We start from the raw sequence: 16,300 nt of genomic DNA on the forward strand, positions 1-16,300 counted from the left end.
ATTCATAAAAAAATCATTATTAAACAAGTATATTTTGGCTGTACAACGTGATATTTGACGAATGCGAAAATCAGGAATTAAGCTAAATTATACGAAAATTTACTATAAAGTAACTGAAAACCTCAAAATGCTATTTACGCTAATGTTCGAAATACGCTATTGCTCCCGGTCCGCATTAATGGCGTATATCGGGGAACACCTGTACTTGACAACATCCATCTGACAGCGCACAAACAGCTAGCCATTTCGCTCGCGCAACCATCGCTGTTCTCCCATCTCGCTCCGGCCGCCGCTCGCTCATTCCGACACTTTTTTTTCTCCTCACCTTCCTCGAAACTGTCAAAGCCAGAGCCAGAAAAGTGAAGAAATTGTAGCAGAAAAGATTATGTTGTAAGATCCCGTGTGCCTGCGCCAGCCTTTCTTCCAAAAGGATTGACCCTTGTTTTGTGTAACAAACAAACCAACAAATTGCCCACATCAGCTCCAGAGTGTTGTTGGTGTTCCGTACCAGCTTCGACGTAGAAAAAAAAACCCATCCCGTGTGAGCGTGTGTGTGTGTGCGTTATGGTTTAGGCCTAGAAGAATCAGCTCGACAGCAACCACCCCAGTGACGACGGGTTGGGAAGGTGATGCGTACTCCCAAACGTTGCGTACCCAAAAAAAGTAACACAAAACGTACGTAAGTGTGCAGTACAGCTGCAGGAAAGTGAAGAAAAAGCCCCTTCCCATGTGGGGGGTGACCCATGAAGGAACCGAAGGAAAACAGCCTTGCACAACTGTGTGACCATGATCGTGCGGGGAAGCAGCTGAAGCCAATCCGGCGGCAATAGCAGAGAGCGCCTTGTATGTGCGAAGAAAAAAAATCGTGTGAAATGATGTGAAAAACGGCAGCAGCAGCCGAAAGTGTGCAGTTAGTTGGTCGGCGAGCGACCCGAGAAAAATAGAACCTGCCGAGGGGCTGCCTGGGTGTGATAAAGCAAAAACAAAGCGTTAGACGACCCTGCCCGTCCTCGAAGAGAAAACAGTTTGTCGTCGTTCGCGTCGTCCTTTGGTGTGCTCGTCCAAAGGGGGTGGGCAGAGACAGCGCAACCTTGATCCTCGGCTGCTTCTTACTACGTCAGTCAGTCCGTGAGCGCGCGCGTTGTGTGGGGTGGGTGGCCCGGGCCAAGGTCCACCACAGGGGAGAGACAGGGGCAAAACCATCCAACCAGAGCGCAACAAATAGAGAGAGAGAACTCGGTGCTGGCGTAAACACATTCCTTATTTAGCGTATCTCTTGTCGCGGCTTGGTCGTATCCGTAAGGATGCCGCAGTGCTACTGTCCAACCCCCTGGGCTGGGTGTGTGTAGAAAAATAAACAAAACACACCTTTCCGGCGTCTTCCCCCTTGGCGCTCCTCCCCGCTCACCCAAGGTACAGGGGATGTTGCAATCTGATCGAGCGAAAATTGATCGCTACACGGATTGCAATTCACACAGCCACAGCGCGGGGGAATGTGTATCGAGGCCCCCTAACACACCACCACCACGCTGAACTGCGCTGATAAGTGAAAAGCCCTTCGTGCGGTGTTGTGTCGCGAGTGCACACGAAAGAAAGCGCCAGAAATTAAAACAATCGTAGTAGCATTGACGTGCGTGCCTCTGTGTGTGTTTACCGCTCCCGTGTTCTGTTTCTCCGTTCCAGCAAGAACGCACACGATCCCTTGTTGCAAAAGGGCGGAAGCTTGTTTTATTTTTTGTGTTTGTTTGCCTTTCAAGATTATCACTAGACAGAGAAGCATGCTGTGCTAAGTGCGCACGTTGCACAAACGCTGCCACCGCTGCTACTGTCCGCCTGCCGGTGTGAAATTATTGTGCTTTGTGAATTTATGTGATTTGATTTCTCCACGTTGATTGAGGCGAACATCTCGCGGTTCGAACGCCGTTGTGTGAAAAAATGGTTTGAAAACGGTACTCCGGCATCATCGCTGTATCGCCAGAGGAAGCTAAACAACAAACAAACCAGTTGCAGCAGCCGCATCAGCCCACAGCTTTAGTTGCCTAGTCGTCCCGGCCGCGACAACCTGTACAATGGGCAGCGTGTGGAAGCGTCTGCAGCGCGTCAACAAGCGGGCGGCCAAGTTTTCCTTCACCGTGTCGTACCATGAGCTGTTCATGGAGACGACTGCCAAATGGTAGGTTTCGGTGCTCGAATCGGTCATCCCTTCTAACAGCAAACTATTTACCTTCCCTTTTTGTAGCGGTTACATCCTGTCTTTTTTACCTGCGTTTGTGAGTGGGACAGAAAATTAATTGTAACACGGCACATGATTCATTGCGCGCTACTTTTGGGGAGCAATTCCTCGTAAGACGGTATTTCACCCACGAAGACACGTTGTAGGGAGGGCTTTATGTTACCCCGAGCCCAATGAAGCCCCCGACACGGCGACGACGTAATCGCTCGCCTCGGAAATGAACATCATAATTTCCTGTATCATCATCATCGCCACCATCGCCACCGTTACCGTCATCGGCGAAGGCAATACACAGCTCTAGCGTCATCACATTACACATACACACCCATACGAACACCATCACGTCATCACGGTTGCTTGGATCGGGGGGATGCAGTTCCGTCGCGTCTTGTTTTGTTTATCTTTGCCGTTACGTCGACACCCTCCCCCATTCTTTTCCCCGCTCGTGGGTGCCGCTTTCCGCTCCCTAGGGTAGCGGTCCAACGGACAGTTTCGGATTATTTTTCCACCCGCTACGGCCCGGAACAATCCAAGACAGTGGTCGGTAAACGTCGTGTTTTTTTTTGTTGTTTTATTTAGTGGTGGGAGCTCGGAATTGGACCTACTCGATTCCGATTCCGTATTTGGAATCGATTCTGGAGCCGATTCCGCAGCCTATTCCAGAGCCAATTCCGGAACCAATTCCAGAGCCGATTCCAATTCCGGAACCAATTCCGAAGCCGACTCCAACTCCGGAACCAATTATGATTCACAATTTTTTGGAAAGTGTTAATTAATTAATTGAGCAATGCCTCACAATTTTACTGAACAAAGAAAATAATAATACTTTAATGAGTTTGTAGATGGCATGTTGCAAATCTTCAATTCCAATTTGTGCACACAAATTACCCTGTTCAATATTTGCTTTCGAGGGTAAACGTCAACAGTCAGCAGCAGTGATGGACGTCTTGGACCATTAAACGCGATGAATCATTCCAGTATTGCGTTCTCCAGCTCGCCCCTGGAAGCAAGGCTCTCTCACACAATGTATAGAACAAGATCAGACGGAAACGGGTAATGAATCGGCCCGGCACTGGTGGGGCAAAATCCCCAAAGGGGGAAAAGCAGTGGTGTTTCTCGATTTTTTATTTTTGGACGATGACGCGTGCACAAGCCGCCACACGCGAACGAAACACAGCCAAACCAACCTTCCCATCCCAAAATGCATCAATATCGCTTTGGAACGAGATGCGCACAGTAGTGTACTGCTGCGTGGTTGGTTCTCCTCCCGCCCAAAAGACAAACCATCATCTGCCATCCCGTCAAGTTTTGGTTTTTGTTTTGTTTTTGGCTTTGGATTTGAAGCTTCCAAGCGTTCGTCATTCGTCGATGCACTTTGTTTTTGCGGTCAATTTATTTTTATTTCCATCCTCGTGCAAAGTGTGCAAGAACCGGTGCAAAGTGCATGACGGTGGCGAAGGTTTTATGATTTTATTTTTAAAATTTCAGTCCCTGCATGTTGGTAATGGAAAAGTATTGATCAATTTGGCCCATTCGTTCCGATTTTATTTCGCATTGGATCCCTGCGTTGCATTTATTTTTTATTTTTTCAATTACCAAACGTGTCCTTGTGCAGCCAAATGGATGAAGGATTTTTCATTTACCTTCATCAAACGGTCCGTAAATAAAATATGCACCCAACGGCAGGCGTGCGCTCGGGCCATCGCAGCCGCAATCGTAAAATATAAAAATGCCCGTAACACATTGGCATTAACGAAAAACCGCCATGAATGTTTCGCCATGATACTGGTGGTGGTGGTGGTACCAGTTGGGTGCATTCGGTACTGTAATGCTCTCCCTCCAAAAGGGGTCAGAGGCCCTGCCGCAGCGCAATCGCGCAAATGCAACCAGAGGTCATCCGATGCGGCCGTGCTTAATTCATTATCTTCATTAAGTACTCGCTGGGGAGGGCGTTGGGGCGACTCGCAATGTGATGCGAGAGCGTCTCGGCCAAGCAACAAAGCAACAGCGCTACTTCACTGATTTCACGATGCTATGTATCGCGTTCCGGAAGCACTTGAAGTGCGCCCGGGCGAAAGAGTTTGCTGCGTTTTATCTGGCTTGTTCCAGTTTGTTGTTGTTGTTGCGTGGCACACGAAATGAAATGAATGAAGAGATAATTGGGACTAAATTCAGTTTGCTTTTGGTTGTTTTGTTTTGGGATTGTCCACCGTTTTTTTCTGAATACATTAAGCACAGCACTGCAATAATGAAGTGAACATGTTGTCATTAATCTACCATCTTACCAAGCAATCAAAATCTATACCCCCCAAGAGCGTCAACACAATTAACTAAAGCTTCCTTTGGCTTGGTCTTCTCCCATCCGGTTGGGTTCGTAAATCAAATTTCGCACATTGCGCAAACCCCTTGCCGACTGAAAACAAATCAATTAAGCGACACCAATCGACGGTCCATCGTCGACAGCGCGTGTGTTCCGCGGCGCCACCGTCGATGAAGCGCACGCGCACTTAAATTGCGAGAACCCACCATCCCCTTCCGACGGAATTGAAATTCATTAATTTAACCGTTTTTTTGTTTTCTCTCTCTCTCTCTCTCTCTCTCTCTCTTTTCAACAGGCGACCCAACAAGCTGCACGTCGTGTGGACGCGCCGTTCGCGCCGCGTCCAGTCCAGCGCGCTCGAGTGGCAGCCGGACCTAATCAACCCGCTCAGCAGCACCATGTCCTGGCCGATGCCGGACAACCACACGATCGCGGTCACACTGTTCAAAGACATCCGGACGCACGAGCTGGAGGATAAGGATTGGACGTTCGTGCTGGAGGACGTGTCGCAGCTCGGCAAGAAGCGGGCGCTCGCGTCCGCTACGATCAACATGCGCAAGTACGCCAGTATCGAATCGACGCAGCAAACGTTTACGCTCCGGTTGCGCCCGGTGTCGAAGAAAATCCTGGCCGCCAACCTGGAGCTAACGCTGAGCTGCGTGTTTTTGCGCGAGGGCAAAGCAACGGACGAGGACATGCAGAGCATCATTTCGCTGATGTCGGTCAACAATGTGTCCGACATAGCGCCGCTCGACGATCTCGAGGACATACCGGATCTGGAGAACTCGATCGACTTCTCCGAGAACATGTCCGAGCTGACGAACCAGCTCGAGCAGCTGACGACGAGCCTGAACAGCTCGGAGCTGCTGACACCGATGAGCGGCGTGCCCTCGCTGCTGTCCGACGATCAAACGCCGATCGTGTGCGGGTCGCGCGAAATGTTCCTCGACATGATGCTGGCGGGGCGGGAGGACGACGGCAGGCGTGAGTTGGACGAGAATGAGAACAAACCGTCGCTGCAGCACCACCACAGACCACACGCGCGCGAGGAGGGTACTGGTGACGGTGGTCAAGCCGGTTCGCACTCTGCGTCTCCTAGTCAGAGGGAAACTCGTGAAAACAGGCTCCCAGAAACGGTTAAAAGGGAGGAGGAAGAGGAAGAAGACCAGCTGGACAAACAGCTCGACGCACTGGGCGTGCTGGAAGACGACGAGGAAGACAATGACTTTGCATCCGGTCGATCAACACCGGTCCCAACGGAGGCAAACCGTGTACCGACGCCGGAACCCGCACCGCCGACCGTCGCCGTAGAGGAGGAAGCAAAACCGTCCTCCCCGGAACCACCACCAAAAGCATCGCCCCTCGATGGTAAAGCGTTCAACAGCAGCCGATCGGACCTGAAACCACTGAACCTAGTCAAGAGCTACGACAACGAACCGAAGGAAAGGGAACAAAGCACCATAACAGAGTCCGATCGGCAGGAGGCGGATGAAAAGTCGGACGTCTCGTTGGTTCCACCGATCCGGCCCGTTCCGCTGTTGGCCGGCGGGGAGCTGCTGAAACCGCTCGGCACGCTCAAGGACAGCACGCCCGGGCAGGATCTGCTGGAATGGTGCAAGGAGGTGACGAAGAACTACAACGGCGTGAAGGTGACCAACCTGACGACCAGCTGGCGCAACGGGATGGCATTCTGTGCGGTGATACATCACTTTTATCCTAATTTAATGTAAGTATGGGCAAACGCGGAGCACACAGGAGAGTTGCTCCATACGAATGCAATTTTCTGCTCTTTATTCCAGTGACATGACGAAATTGTCCCCTGGCAATGTGATTGAAAACTGTCGAACGGCTTTCGATGCGGCCGAAAAGCTCGGCATACCGCGGGTGATTGAGCCGCGCGATATGAATTTGCTCGCCGTGCCGGATAAGCTGGCCGTCATGACGTACCTTTATCAGCTGCGGGCGCACTTCACCGGACACCAGCTGGAGGTCCAATCGATCGGTAAGCATTTGCTGCGCATGGGAGAGGAAATGGTGTAATTAAATGGGTGGGAGAAAATAAGGAAAACGCACAGTATATTGGTGGTAATATCTGTGTTAATTGGTAGTTTCCTGTCCTAACACTCCACTTACCCCGTTTAAGATGGCAGCAGTGGTCCGTGTCGAGCATGCAGCCACGCGGCAGCACGGGCAGTGTGTTCTTATCACTCGCAAACGAAACTTGTCGGTGGAGAAGGAGGTACACAGAGTGTGTGGTAGTGTTTGCGCGAGAAAGAGTGGTTTTGAAATTTCTTTGTTAGGAATATGTTTTTTTTTGTTTCTTTTATCGGATCTTGTAAAAAAGACGTTCAAGCTTCGTAGCATAGTGGTATTGTGTTTTTGTTTTAATAGTTATTTACACCAGGAAAGGGGGTTTGTCGCTATTCTCAAACAGTATGATTGTATTTGAAGATAAAACGTCAACTAAAGGACTCTTCAAATACTTCATTTTTTTTCGAGAATTTGGGGATTTTTGATTTTATGATTGTTTTAATGCTAATCAGTTAGAAAACGATTTTTATCAAAATCAGAAAAAATGACTGTTTGTTTGCTTCAAGTATAACATCTAACGCAGCTTGCAGGCTCAGCAACTAAACATGTCTTTCGTACTAAATCTTCCTATTGCATTGCAATATCTTCTAATGCTCTCCCCCAATCTCTTTACCACACTACAGGCGAAACAACGGACGATTCCAGCTACGTGATCGGAAACTACAAATCGGACAAGCTGTGCAAGAATCTGCTCAACCTGACCGACATCATCACGCCCAACAACGACGACCACCCGCTCGGGTCGAAGCTGGACACGAAGGCGGCCCTGCTGGCCAACTCGAAGCACCTGCTGGGGCGCGTCCTGTCCCCGACCAAAGATAAGCTGCCCAATTTTCCCTTCAGCCTGCTGGACGGGCCGCTCGGTCCGGGGCACGTGGCAAACAATGGCCCGGCGAACAACGAGCGGGTAGAGAGCGGTGGTGACAGCAATGGTAGCAGTAAACCAGCGAACGGTTTGAGTGGCCATCAGAGCAGCAGCATAGACAGTGGAAGCAGCAACACGTCCTCTTCCACGGCCGCCAATGAAGGGGACGCGGCAAGTGAAAAGCTTACCGTGGCCACGACGGTTGACAGTGGCAGTGATGGTCGGTCGGTGGCTGTTAATGGAAGCAGTGCCAGTCCCACCGGCGATGACGAAGATGGCCAAAGACGCGCGCAAACGGAAAACAGTGTACAGCAGCCGGGTGACGATGATGAAGAGATTCAAACGCTTCCGACGTTGGATTTGAACAAAGCAAACGTAAGTAGCTTCGAAGGAACAGAGAGTTAAAGTCTCTCTCTGTGTGTGAGAGAGAGTTAAAGCAGTGTGGAGTTTGCGCAGCCCAGACGGACGATTTGATTTGTGGTTTGAGTTTGAATTTACCGTCTCGGGGGGCTTTGATTTTGTTTTTCCTAGTTTTTTTAAACTTAGTTTGAGTTTTGGTTGATTGATTTGCAACTAGATTTGTTATTACTTCAATTTAATTTAATTTAATTGTGATCTCCACATACCAATACTGCGATACGTTACTTCTGTACATATATTATACCATTCAACTATCCGACCATGGGTTTGTATTACGTTTGTTTGTTTTTTTTTCCTGTTTTTCTTTCGGCTTTGTTTTCCCCGTTTTTCGCTCCTGATTTTAGACATTGATTTTACGGCACAAAGAAATGAGCGAGCGGGCCAAGCTCATGATAGAACGGCTTAGATCGTCGCACGTAGATAGCAAAGGTGACAAGGATGCAGTAAGTGTTTTGTTTGTTTGATTTTTTTAAATCTACTTTATTAAGTAAGTTTTTTTGTTAATTTGGTTAAGTTAAAGTTTGTTGTGTTTGGTTTGTTTTTATTTTGTAAATATTATTTCATTTTATTGATTTACTTAATACCTACTTAATGATTAAGTCCTCGATTTTTCGAAGTAGTCACAAATTTGAAGTATTAGTGAATATTAGTTACTAACACTGATGTTTATCGATTTGCCATTTGCTTCGGTTTGCAACTCTGCTTCCCCTCAAACGCAAACCCAAAAGACCGATCGACAGGCCAGATTGCGCGAGGAGGCCCGCAAACTGATTGCCGGCGCCAAGTTAAAGCTGTCCGGGCTGGACTCTCCTTCATCGCCGACGAAACTGTTCCCCTCCGGTGGTCGCCCGGCCCCTGCTCCCCTCTCGCCAGATCGGGCCATCTCGCCGATCAACAATGGGTCGGAGTTTATCTTTCCCATTGGCCATCACCATCCGCATCGAAAGGATACGGGTTCGCCCGCCGGCCAGCAGGACCCTACCGGCAAGGAGGGTAGCAATGGGCACAGCTACAAGGCGGCGGAACAGCATCACCATCTGCTGAAGCGCAGCACACCGTCGCCGAGCAAGTTGATTGAGTTTATGGGTCCAAAGAGCCAGGAGGATGACAATGGTCAGGTAGGTTCAAGTTGAGTTTGAGCGTGTGAATTTTGAGTGTATTGAATAGTGTTTTTTAAAGCACAAAAGTCACCATCATCGCATTCTGCGTTGACAAGCAACATTTTAATATGCGCTTTGGTTTATTATCCCCTGCCAGGTGGAACGTGTAAATTACATTCAAAGTGAGCTTAACAAACTGGAGCGCGAGCAGGAAGCGATCGATCTGAAAGCAAACGCACTGGAAAAGAAGCTACGCGCTGTGATGGGCGGAACGATGACGAGTGAGTTGAGTGAGCATAGCTACGTACTAGCGGACAACAGCGAAAAGGATATTAATGTTTTGTTTCCTTATTTTACCCGCTCATTTGCAGACGTTTCCGAAACCGAAGATCAACTCATGTCACAATGGTTCACGTTGGTAAACAAAAAGAACGCACTGCTCAGGCGGCAAATGCAGCTTAATCTACTGTAAGACCTTTTTACATTGCTCTACTATGGGAATCTTTCGATTTGTTAACTTATCCTTTATCTTTTCTCTTCTTTCACTCTTCGTTACAGTGAACAAGAGAATGATCTTGAGAAAAAGTACGAAATGCTAAACATGGAGCTGCGTGCAGCCCTTTCCGTCGAGGATTGGCAGAAGACGGAGGAGCAGCGCGAGAAGGAAGCGTTGCTACTGACGGAACTGGTGGCAATCGTGGACAAGCGCAATGAGCTGGTGCAAAATCTGCACAGCCAGGAGCAGGCGTAAGTTTCTGCTTTGTTTTGTTTAAATTAGTGTCTAATGCAGTGCTGCAAAACATCATGAGCATCACGAGATGTTCACCAACGAAAACAATGAACATATCCGTGGTAGTTTGATGCTCATGCTTGAGTCAAACACGATACTCTGACTGATAAGTTGAGCTTAATGACGGCGCAAGCATAATCATGATTTTTTTCTGGCTGTGAATCACTAATGACTGAAACGAAACTCAAATCAGCTCAAGTACACAACTGAGATGATCAGAGGTGAGACTCAAACATTTGGCGACCAATCACATACTTGATGACATTTTTTTAGCGCTCAACTCTTGGTCTCTCACTTGGCCACGACATTTTCTGTTCAGCAAAAGAACATTATTCAATATGACATTCGTGGAATATGCTTGGCATGTGGTCCCAAGCAACAATATGAGCATTATTTATCGCTTTGTCTGCTTTGATTTTCTCTCAGGTCAATCAGAGCGAGGAAACATGCTCATTTTGTTTCTTGGAACCACTCGCACTCACCGCATATCTCCCAAGACTATCGTGATGATCACCGACAGAAAATGTGGCAACAAAGTGACTGACCAAGAGTTGGTTGCACAAAATGTCACCAAGCATGTGATGGTCGCACCAACTGATTGAGTTTCACCTCTGATCATCACAGTAGAGCTCGTGACGCTGACATGATTTTGTTTCAGCCGGAATTTGTCATGACTATGTCAGTGACATTTTGCAGAACTGATCACAGTAAAGAAAAAGGCCTGACATAGTGACTGACCAAGCGATAGTCGCAAAAATGTCACGAATTGAGTGACGCTGACATGGATTTTGTTTCAGTTAGATTTTTTTTTTGACATTGACAGTGACATTTTGCAGCACTGGTTTAATGGTTCTTTTACTTTTTCTCTTATCTAGTATCGAAGATGACGACGAAATTGAACGAAAGCTGGAAACGGTAGATATTAACCAGAAGGACGAAAAGTGTGTCATCCAGTGAGCTGGTGGTAAGTAACGCTACGAGTGCCATGCAGGTGCAGCAGTCTTCAATGCTTAAATACTACCTCTGTTTTTAGATTTCCTTCAACTGTTCCTTACTTAAATTGGTTGAGGTTTTACCAATGTATGTGGACGTAAAATTGACGTAGTTTCAACATTCGACGTACCAAACCAAACGACAACCCCAAATTCCCCAAAACTGCTGACACGCGATAGGGCCACACTGTCCCCCCGAATGCCCCCCCCGGGCTCGATGATGCCGGGCGATCGAGAACTCGTACAAGTACAATCATCGTTCCAACGCACGATCGTTCAACCTGGAACAAATTACAGTAGCAGAGTACACATTTCCGTTCCGGGTTTTGAATTCCGTTTTTTCGTAATCAATTCCGTCCGTTTTCCGGTGTGTGCGCGTGTGTTGTTGTATAGTGCGTTTAGTGCATTGTGCTTGGTATTTATCGAAGCATTTGAGGACGCTGTGTGTCTGTGTGCGTTTACAGTGTGTCTCTGTATATGTGGTTGTGTTTTAGGATGTGAACCTTATCCCTGAACTTTTGTCTCGTTTCAAGCAAGCCTACAACGCGACGACGATGGCTTAAGCGTTGGGATCGATACGAGTCTAATGGGGATGATCCTTTCACTATAGGTTCGTCAAAGTTGGACGAAAGTATCTACGCTTTATGACAAAAAGGAACCGTGTTTTGAATGTGTACAATATTGTTTAGTGTCTTTCACGCCCCTTTTTCGTTCGGCTTCACAACTGGCAAAGTAATGCGACAGCAAAGAAGCAGTCCCAAGTGCAAATGCTTATTTATTGCAATACTACACTGTAAGAGCACTATCATATAGCTATACCCTTTTTTACGATTAAGTTTCCGTTACTTTTTACTGCTAACCGTTGTAACCGCGTAACCGTTTTATTGTTCTACTTGTATCTTACGCTGTAGTGGTCCGTAGTTTGTTTGGCTGGTCGAAAGCAAAGCTAGCAATGAATAGCTTGCCAGCTAGCTAGGGTCGTCGGGTAAGGAGCAGATCGAGCAAATTATGTATGTGAGTTAAGGGAGTTACGGGGTGGCATACGAGAGCGAGAGGCTTACTAGAGGCGAGCGGTTTGCAAAAACGGTGTCAGCGCCACCAACAGAAACAGCTGTAAACTTATTCAAAGTGATATTAGAGCGAGGCAAATCGAGTGAGCGTTTTTTTATATATATGATTAGAATCGTTTTATTACTGACACCCGCGAAGCTGCCTTTCATAGAAGCGAGATGAAATAAGTATTTGGTCACATGATTGGAACATTTTCCTTACTAGCAAAAAAGGAAAAGAAAATTGACCTAGAAATGGGTAGGAAAAGTGAGGCAGAGCGAATTTCCCGCAAATGATTTTAATTTATCTCGTACTCTAGCTACTTAGCTATCCATCTATCTATCTAAACATTTCTTCCGACTAATGTAGCTCTCATCTAACCGTAAAGGAACGATCAACTTTAAGTTTTAGATCATCATCTAGCGATTGGGGTTAACTGTGTACATAAAAAGGTAGTAAAACACAATAATAATGGCATTTATTGCCAATTCCAATCATCATACTTTCCTGCAGCAAAATCAGGCAAAAGTAGCTGTTTTTAAAAATGGTAAACCACATACTGTACTACTTTTTCTCATCCTAGATCGTTTCACATCACATGATAGAGGAAAAATTCGGTTCACTCGTTCGGCTACGTTTAGAAGCGTTAACAAAAACCGATGGCATATTTTACAAAAAATGCTTTGAAAAGGAACTACTACTTGCATAACTACTAGAAATCGTCCTGCTTACGCTCGCATGCCTACAAATTGTATAATTTATTGTTTTTCACCTACTCTACATTCTATTTCTGCGCCACACATCGTAATAATGCATACCGAGAGAAGAAATATTCTAGTCACAGCGGTCAAAGTGGAAATTACCAGACGAGGTTGTGTCCGTACCCCTTTTGATGCTGGCTATTTTGGAGGATGATGATGTTTTGGACCCACTGCGAAGGCTTTACAAAAGGCAAGAGTAATGGTTAGCTTTCAAACGGTGGAATGCTTATTTAGTATAGACCTCTAATTGGTGAAGGAAAGAGGGCGAAGGGATTACTTACTGTACTGAAATAAGCTTGGGTTTGGTAACGTTCTTTTCTCTTCTCAAACGATGCTATACTATGCAATTGATTGCTGCTTTTGGTGGTTTGTAAACTATCTTTCGCTTACAGTGCAGCATATTAGTGGAGAGATTAAAGATGGAGCGGAATGATTTGTGTACAGCTTTGAACTTACAGCCAAAGAAAAGCACAGAGGAAGAAAGCCTAATTGGACAAAACAGAAGCTGAACAATGGCGAATGGGTGGAAGATTTCTGAACACAATTTTTTTTTTCCCCCAATTCCCCCCCAACACGCGCTCAATTTGAAGGAGATTTTTAGCTTGTCGATAGGATGTAGTAACAAATAATCGTCTCATATAATGTGCATCATGTATATTTGCGTTAGTTTCGCTTTTGCTTCGGCTGGCACGAAGACAGAAACATACACACCGAATGCGACACTCGTTTGCATCCTTTGATGTGAGAGCAAACGGGGTTTTTGTTGCAAACAAACAATCGAATGGATTCATAAGGTTCTTTTGTACCGCCACAACTACTACTACTACTACTACTACTACTTACCCACCACTTTTTCTAGCAGATTAGCAAAAACAGATTTCACCTCCTTTTTGAGATTGCATACATCCCCCATCAAAAAATCCTTTTAATGGGTGTTTCTTTGCAGAGCAGTTGTTTGTGTGTTAGTGTGTGTTTGCTCGATAGAACCGTAATGCTTGGGCTTTTTGGTCTGTTTTATTTCCTTCAAAACATCTGGCAATCGAACAATCTATGCTAATTCCAAACGGAATAATAACCGTTCAATGCACACACACACATATAGCCGAACCAAACTGTGCGGTGTGGTACGTAATATGAAAAATATTACACGCTGTGAGAGCCTGTAGCTGTCAGAAAAAGAGAACACACATTAATGGTAAAATGCAGAAGATCACATATTGTAATCAACACCCCCCCCCCCCCCCACCCCTCCCACGTCATTCGTAAAGCTTTCTATCACATACAATCGGAGAAGAAAACTCGTTAAAATATACGTAGCAAAAATTAATCATTTGTAACGCAGATTAAAAAATAACAAGCTCTAGGCGGGCGTCGTATAACAACCAAAGTAAAACTTTGGCCTTCGCTCCCCCTCTCTAGCACATGTAAACGCGCCTAGCCGGGGTGAGCCTAGCGATATAGATAATATGATAGTGGTGAAACAGAACGGAACGGAAACAATATATAAAATCGAATAAACAAAAGGGAAAGCATCGCAAACATCGGTCAACTCGGCGCGTATAAACAGATTAAACTGATGAAAAGATCATATTTTTAGGCTATAGAATGTAACGAAAATGAAATTATTTGCGTGCTGCAAAACTAACAATTCCAAAGTGAAGCGCCACATTGGAAGGCGGGGTGAAACGAAACGAACCCCCTACAATTGCTACACATCACTGCGGAGCACCAGCAAGCAGCAAGCCATACACCGAGCACTTCATTTACGTTACGTTTTGAAGAGGCCAGAAAAGCAGAGGGAGGAAAAATGCAGCCTATAGAAAAGAGTTTGCTTTGTAGAGCCGTTTGTAAACTTTTCGTATCGATTATGATGGTAGACACATTCGTGGCACGATATTTTTGGAAAACAAACAAACAAAAACTACTATTAAAAAAGCTTGCAGAAAAGGTGCGAAATAGAGGGAGAGAGAACACATAACAATTCCTTGGAAAAGGGCAAAAGATTACCATCACACAGATAGAGAGAGAGCTGTATTTATATATATACAAAACCCCCGTTTGCGTACCGATGCAGGAGGATGAGTCTATACTTATATACATAAAAAGAAAACAAAAAATCATATTATATATTTTTTCTCATACTATATACATACATCCCATTATGCATACGCTCACGGCGGCGGCTGGTACGTACGAGCGCCGCCGCTGCGACAATGATTGAGCTGGTGACGAGAGGAGTAAATTGTGAACTGTGAGGTTTCCTAAATAGCGTGCGCGCGTGTGTGGGGTCAAAATTAAACCAAGGAAACAACTTAAAAGAAGATTACTAGCACCGGATGTCCAACGACGGCAACAGCATGCTTGCGGATTGTAATAATAATCTGACGATGATGATGAACAATGAAATGTATCGAATGATGATGTCAAAAAGGAACGAAGTTTTTATATGAATATTGTTCGCGAAAGAAATGAGAAGAAAGGAAACCAGGTATGTTATCGTTTTTTTTGTGTAAAAGTTAAAAGACTTTACTTTATTCTTCCCAATTTAAAACCGTATTTTTTCCAACAAAAGAGGATAAAACGGGAGAGAAAGGAAAATTAGGAGAAGGAGGAGGTGTGTGGTTTTGGTATTCCTTTTCCCAGCTTTTTTTTCTCTTTTTACATACATTGACGTGTTAACATCGCTTTGCTACAATACAGTCCAAATCGTTGGTTCCCGTACACACGCTCCTCCTCACTACGCTCGCTCACCCGTGTGTATCAGCGTGCCGTTTGGCAAATGTACAAAAACGGCAGTTAAACCTTTCCCCAGCAAGAAAAACATCACTCTCCGTAGGAAATTCATTCATTTCACACCTACCGACCCGTCTCGACGTCACGATGTGTTTTGGAGACTAAGGCCACGGGCGGATTGGAGGCACCGGTCCGGTTGGAGAGTGTCGTCTGCTCTTCGCCCTCCTCTTGGGCCGCCTCCATTTCCAGTATCTTTCGATGTTGTCCTAAGGTTGGGAAAACATGACACCTGTCAGTAATTCAGTGCTAGAGACTAGTGGTGGGAGCTCGAAATCGGTTCTACCCGATTCCGATTCCATGGTTGGAATCATTTTCTCAGCCGATTTGGAATCGAATCCGGAATCAGCACAGAAATCGGTTTCGGAATTGGTTCCGGATTCGGAATCGATTCCGGAATCGGAACCGGTTCCGGAATCAGAAGCACCCGGAATCGGAGTCGACCTGGGAATCGCAATTTGCTCCGGAATCGGAATCAGGATTGACTCCAGAATTGGAGTTTTAGCTCCGCAATGAGAATCAGTTCTTGAATTGAAATAAGTAGTTTCAGAAGCGAAATCAGTCCGGGAAACTCCATGAAAATGTGTCGTTTATAAGTAAATTTGGATTCTTTGCTATTCTTATGGGTATGCTGAAACCGACTCCGATTTCGAAGCCCATTCTAATATCGGCGCTAATTCCGATTCCAAACCTGATTTCGCTTCCGAACCCGATTCCGATTCCGATTCCAGAACCGATTCCGGACCCGATTCCGAAGCCTATACCGGGGCCAGTTCCGAAGCCGATTCCGATTCAGATTCCAGATCCGATTCCGCAATCGATTCTATAACTGATTCCGATTCCGGATTCGATTCCGGAATCTGATTCCGGACCTACTATCCGGAATCG

The 16,300-nt window shown here is 46.1% G+C and overlaps 2 protein-coding genes across 4 annotated transcripts in view; one reads left to right on the forward strand and one right to left on the reverse strand.

Moving 5' to 3' along the window:
- The first annotated feature begins 234 nt into the window (after positions 1 to 234).
- LOC1280934 (EH domain-binding protein 1) lies at positions 235 to 15,056 on the forward strand. Of its 3 annotated transcripts, XM_061655111.1 has the most exons (11): positions 235 to 2,173; positions 4,849 to 6,279; positions 6,353 to 6,555; positions 7,268 to 7,884; positions 8,274 to 8,372; positions 8,658 to 9,047; positions 9,187 to 9,310; positions 9,401 to 9,497; positions 9,588 to 9,776; positions 10,695 to 10,783; positions 10,853 to 15,056. In XM_061655111.1, exons 1-10 carry the CDS (start codon positions 2,070 to 2,072, stop codon positions 10,774 to 10,776), a joined length of 3,336 nt encoding a protein of 1,111 aa, XP_061511095.1. In that variant the 5' UTR covers positions 235 to 2,069; the 3' UTR covers positions 10,777 to 10,783; positions 10,853 to 15,056. The 3 variants fall into 3 exon arrangements, with proteins under 3 accessions (XP_061511095.1, XP_061511096.1, XP_061511097.1); XM_061655112.1 differs by lacking the exon at positions 8,274 to 8,372 and having other exon boundaries at positions 305 to 2,173; XM_061655113.1 differs by lacking the exons at positions 8,274 to 8,372; positions 8,658 to 9,047 and having other exon boundaries at positions 305 to 2,173.
- The window catches only part of LOC133393180 (protein stum), a 28,239-nt gene continuing 25,382 nt past the window's right edge, over positions 13,444 to 16,300 (reverse strand). The window contains exon 11 of the mRNA XM_061656654.1: positions 13,444 to 15,621. Within this exon, the coding sequence (XP_061512638.1) occupies positions 15,479 to 15,621 (143 nt within the window). The 3' untranslated portion in view covers positions 13,444 to 15,478. The remainder of the gene's footprint in view (positions 15,622 to 16,300) is intronic.

Source organism: Anopheles gambiae, chromosome 3 (genome assembly GCF_943734735.2).
Source record: "Anopheles gambiae chromosome 3, idAnoGambNW_F1_1, whole genome shotgun sequence".
In the NCBI taxonomy this organism is placed as follows: Eukaryota; Metazoa; Arthropoda; class Insecta; order Diptera; family Culicidae; genus Anopheles; species Anopheles gambiae.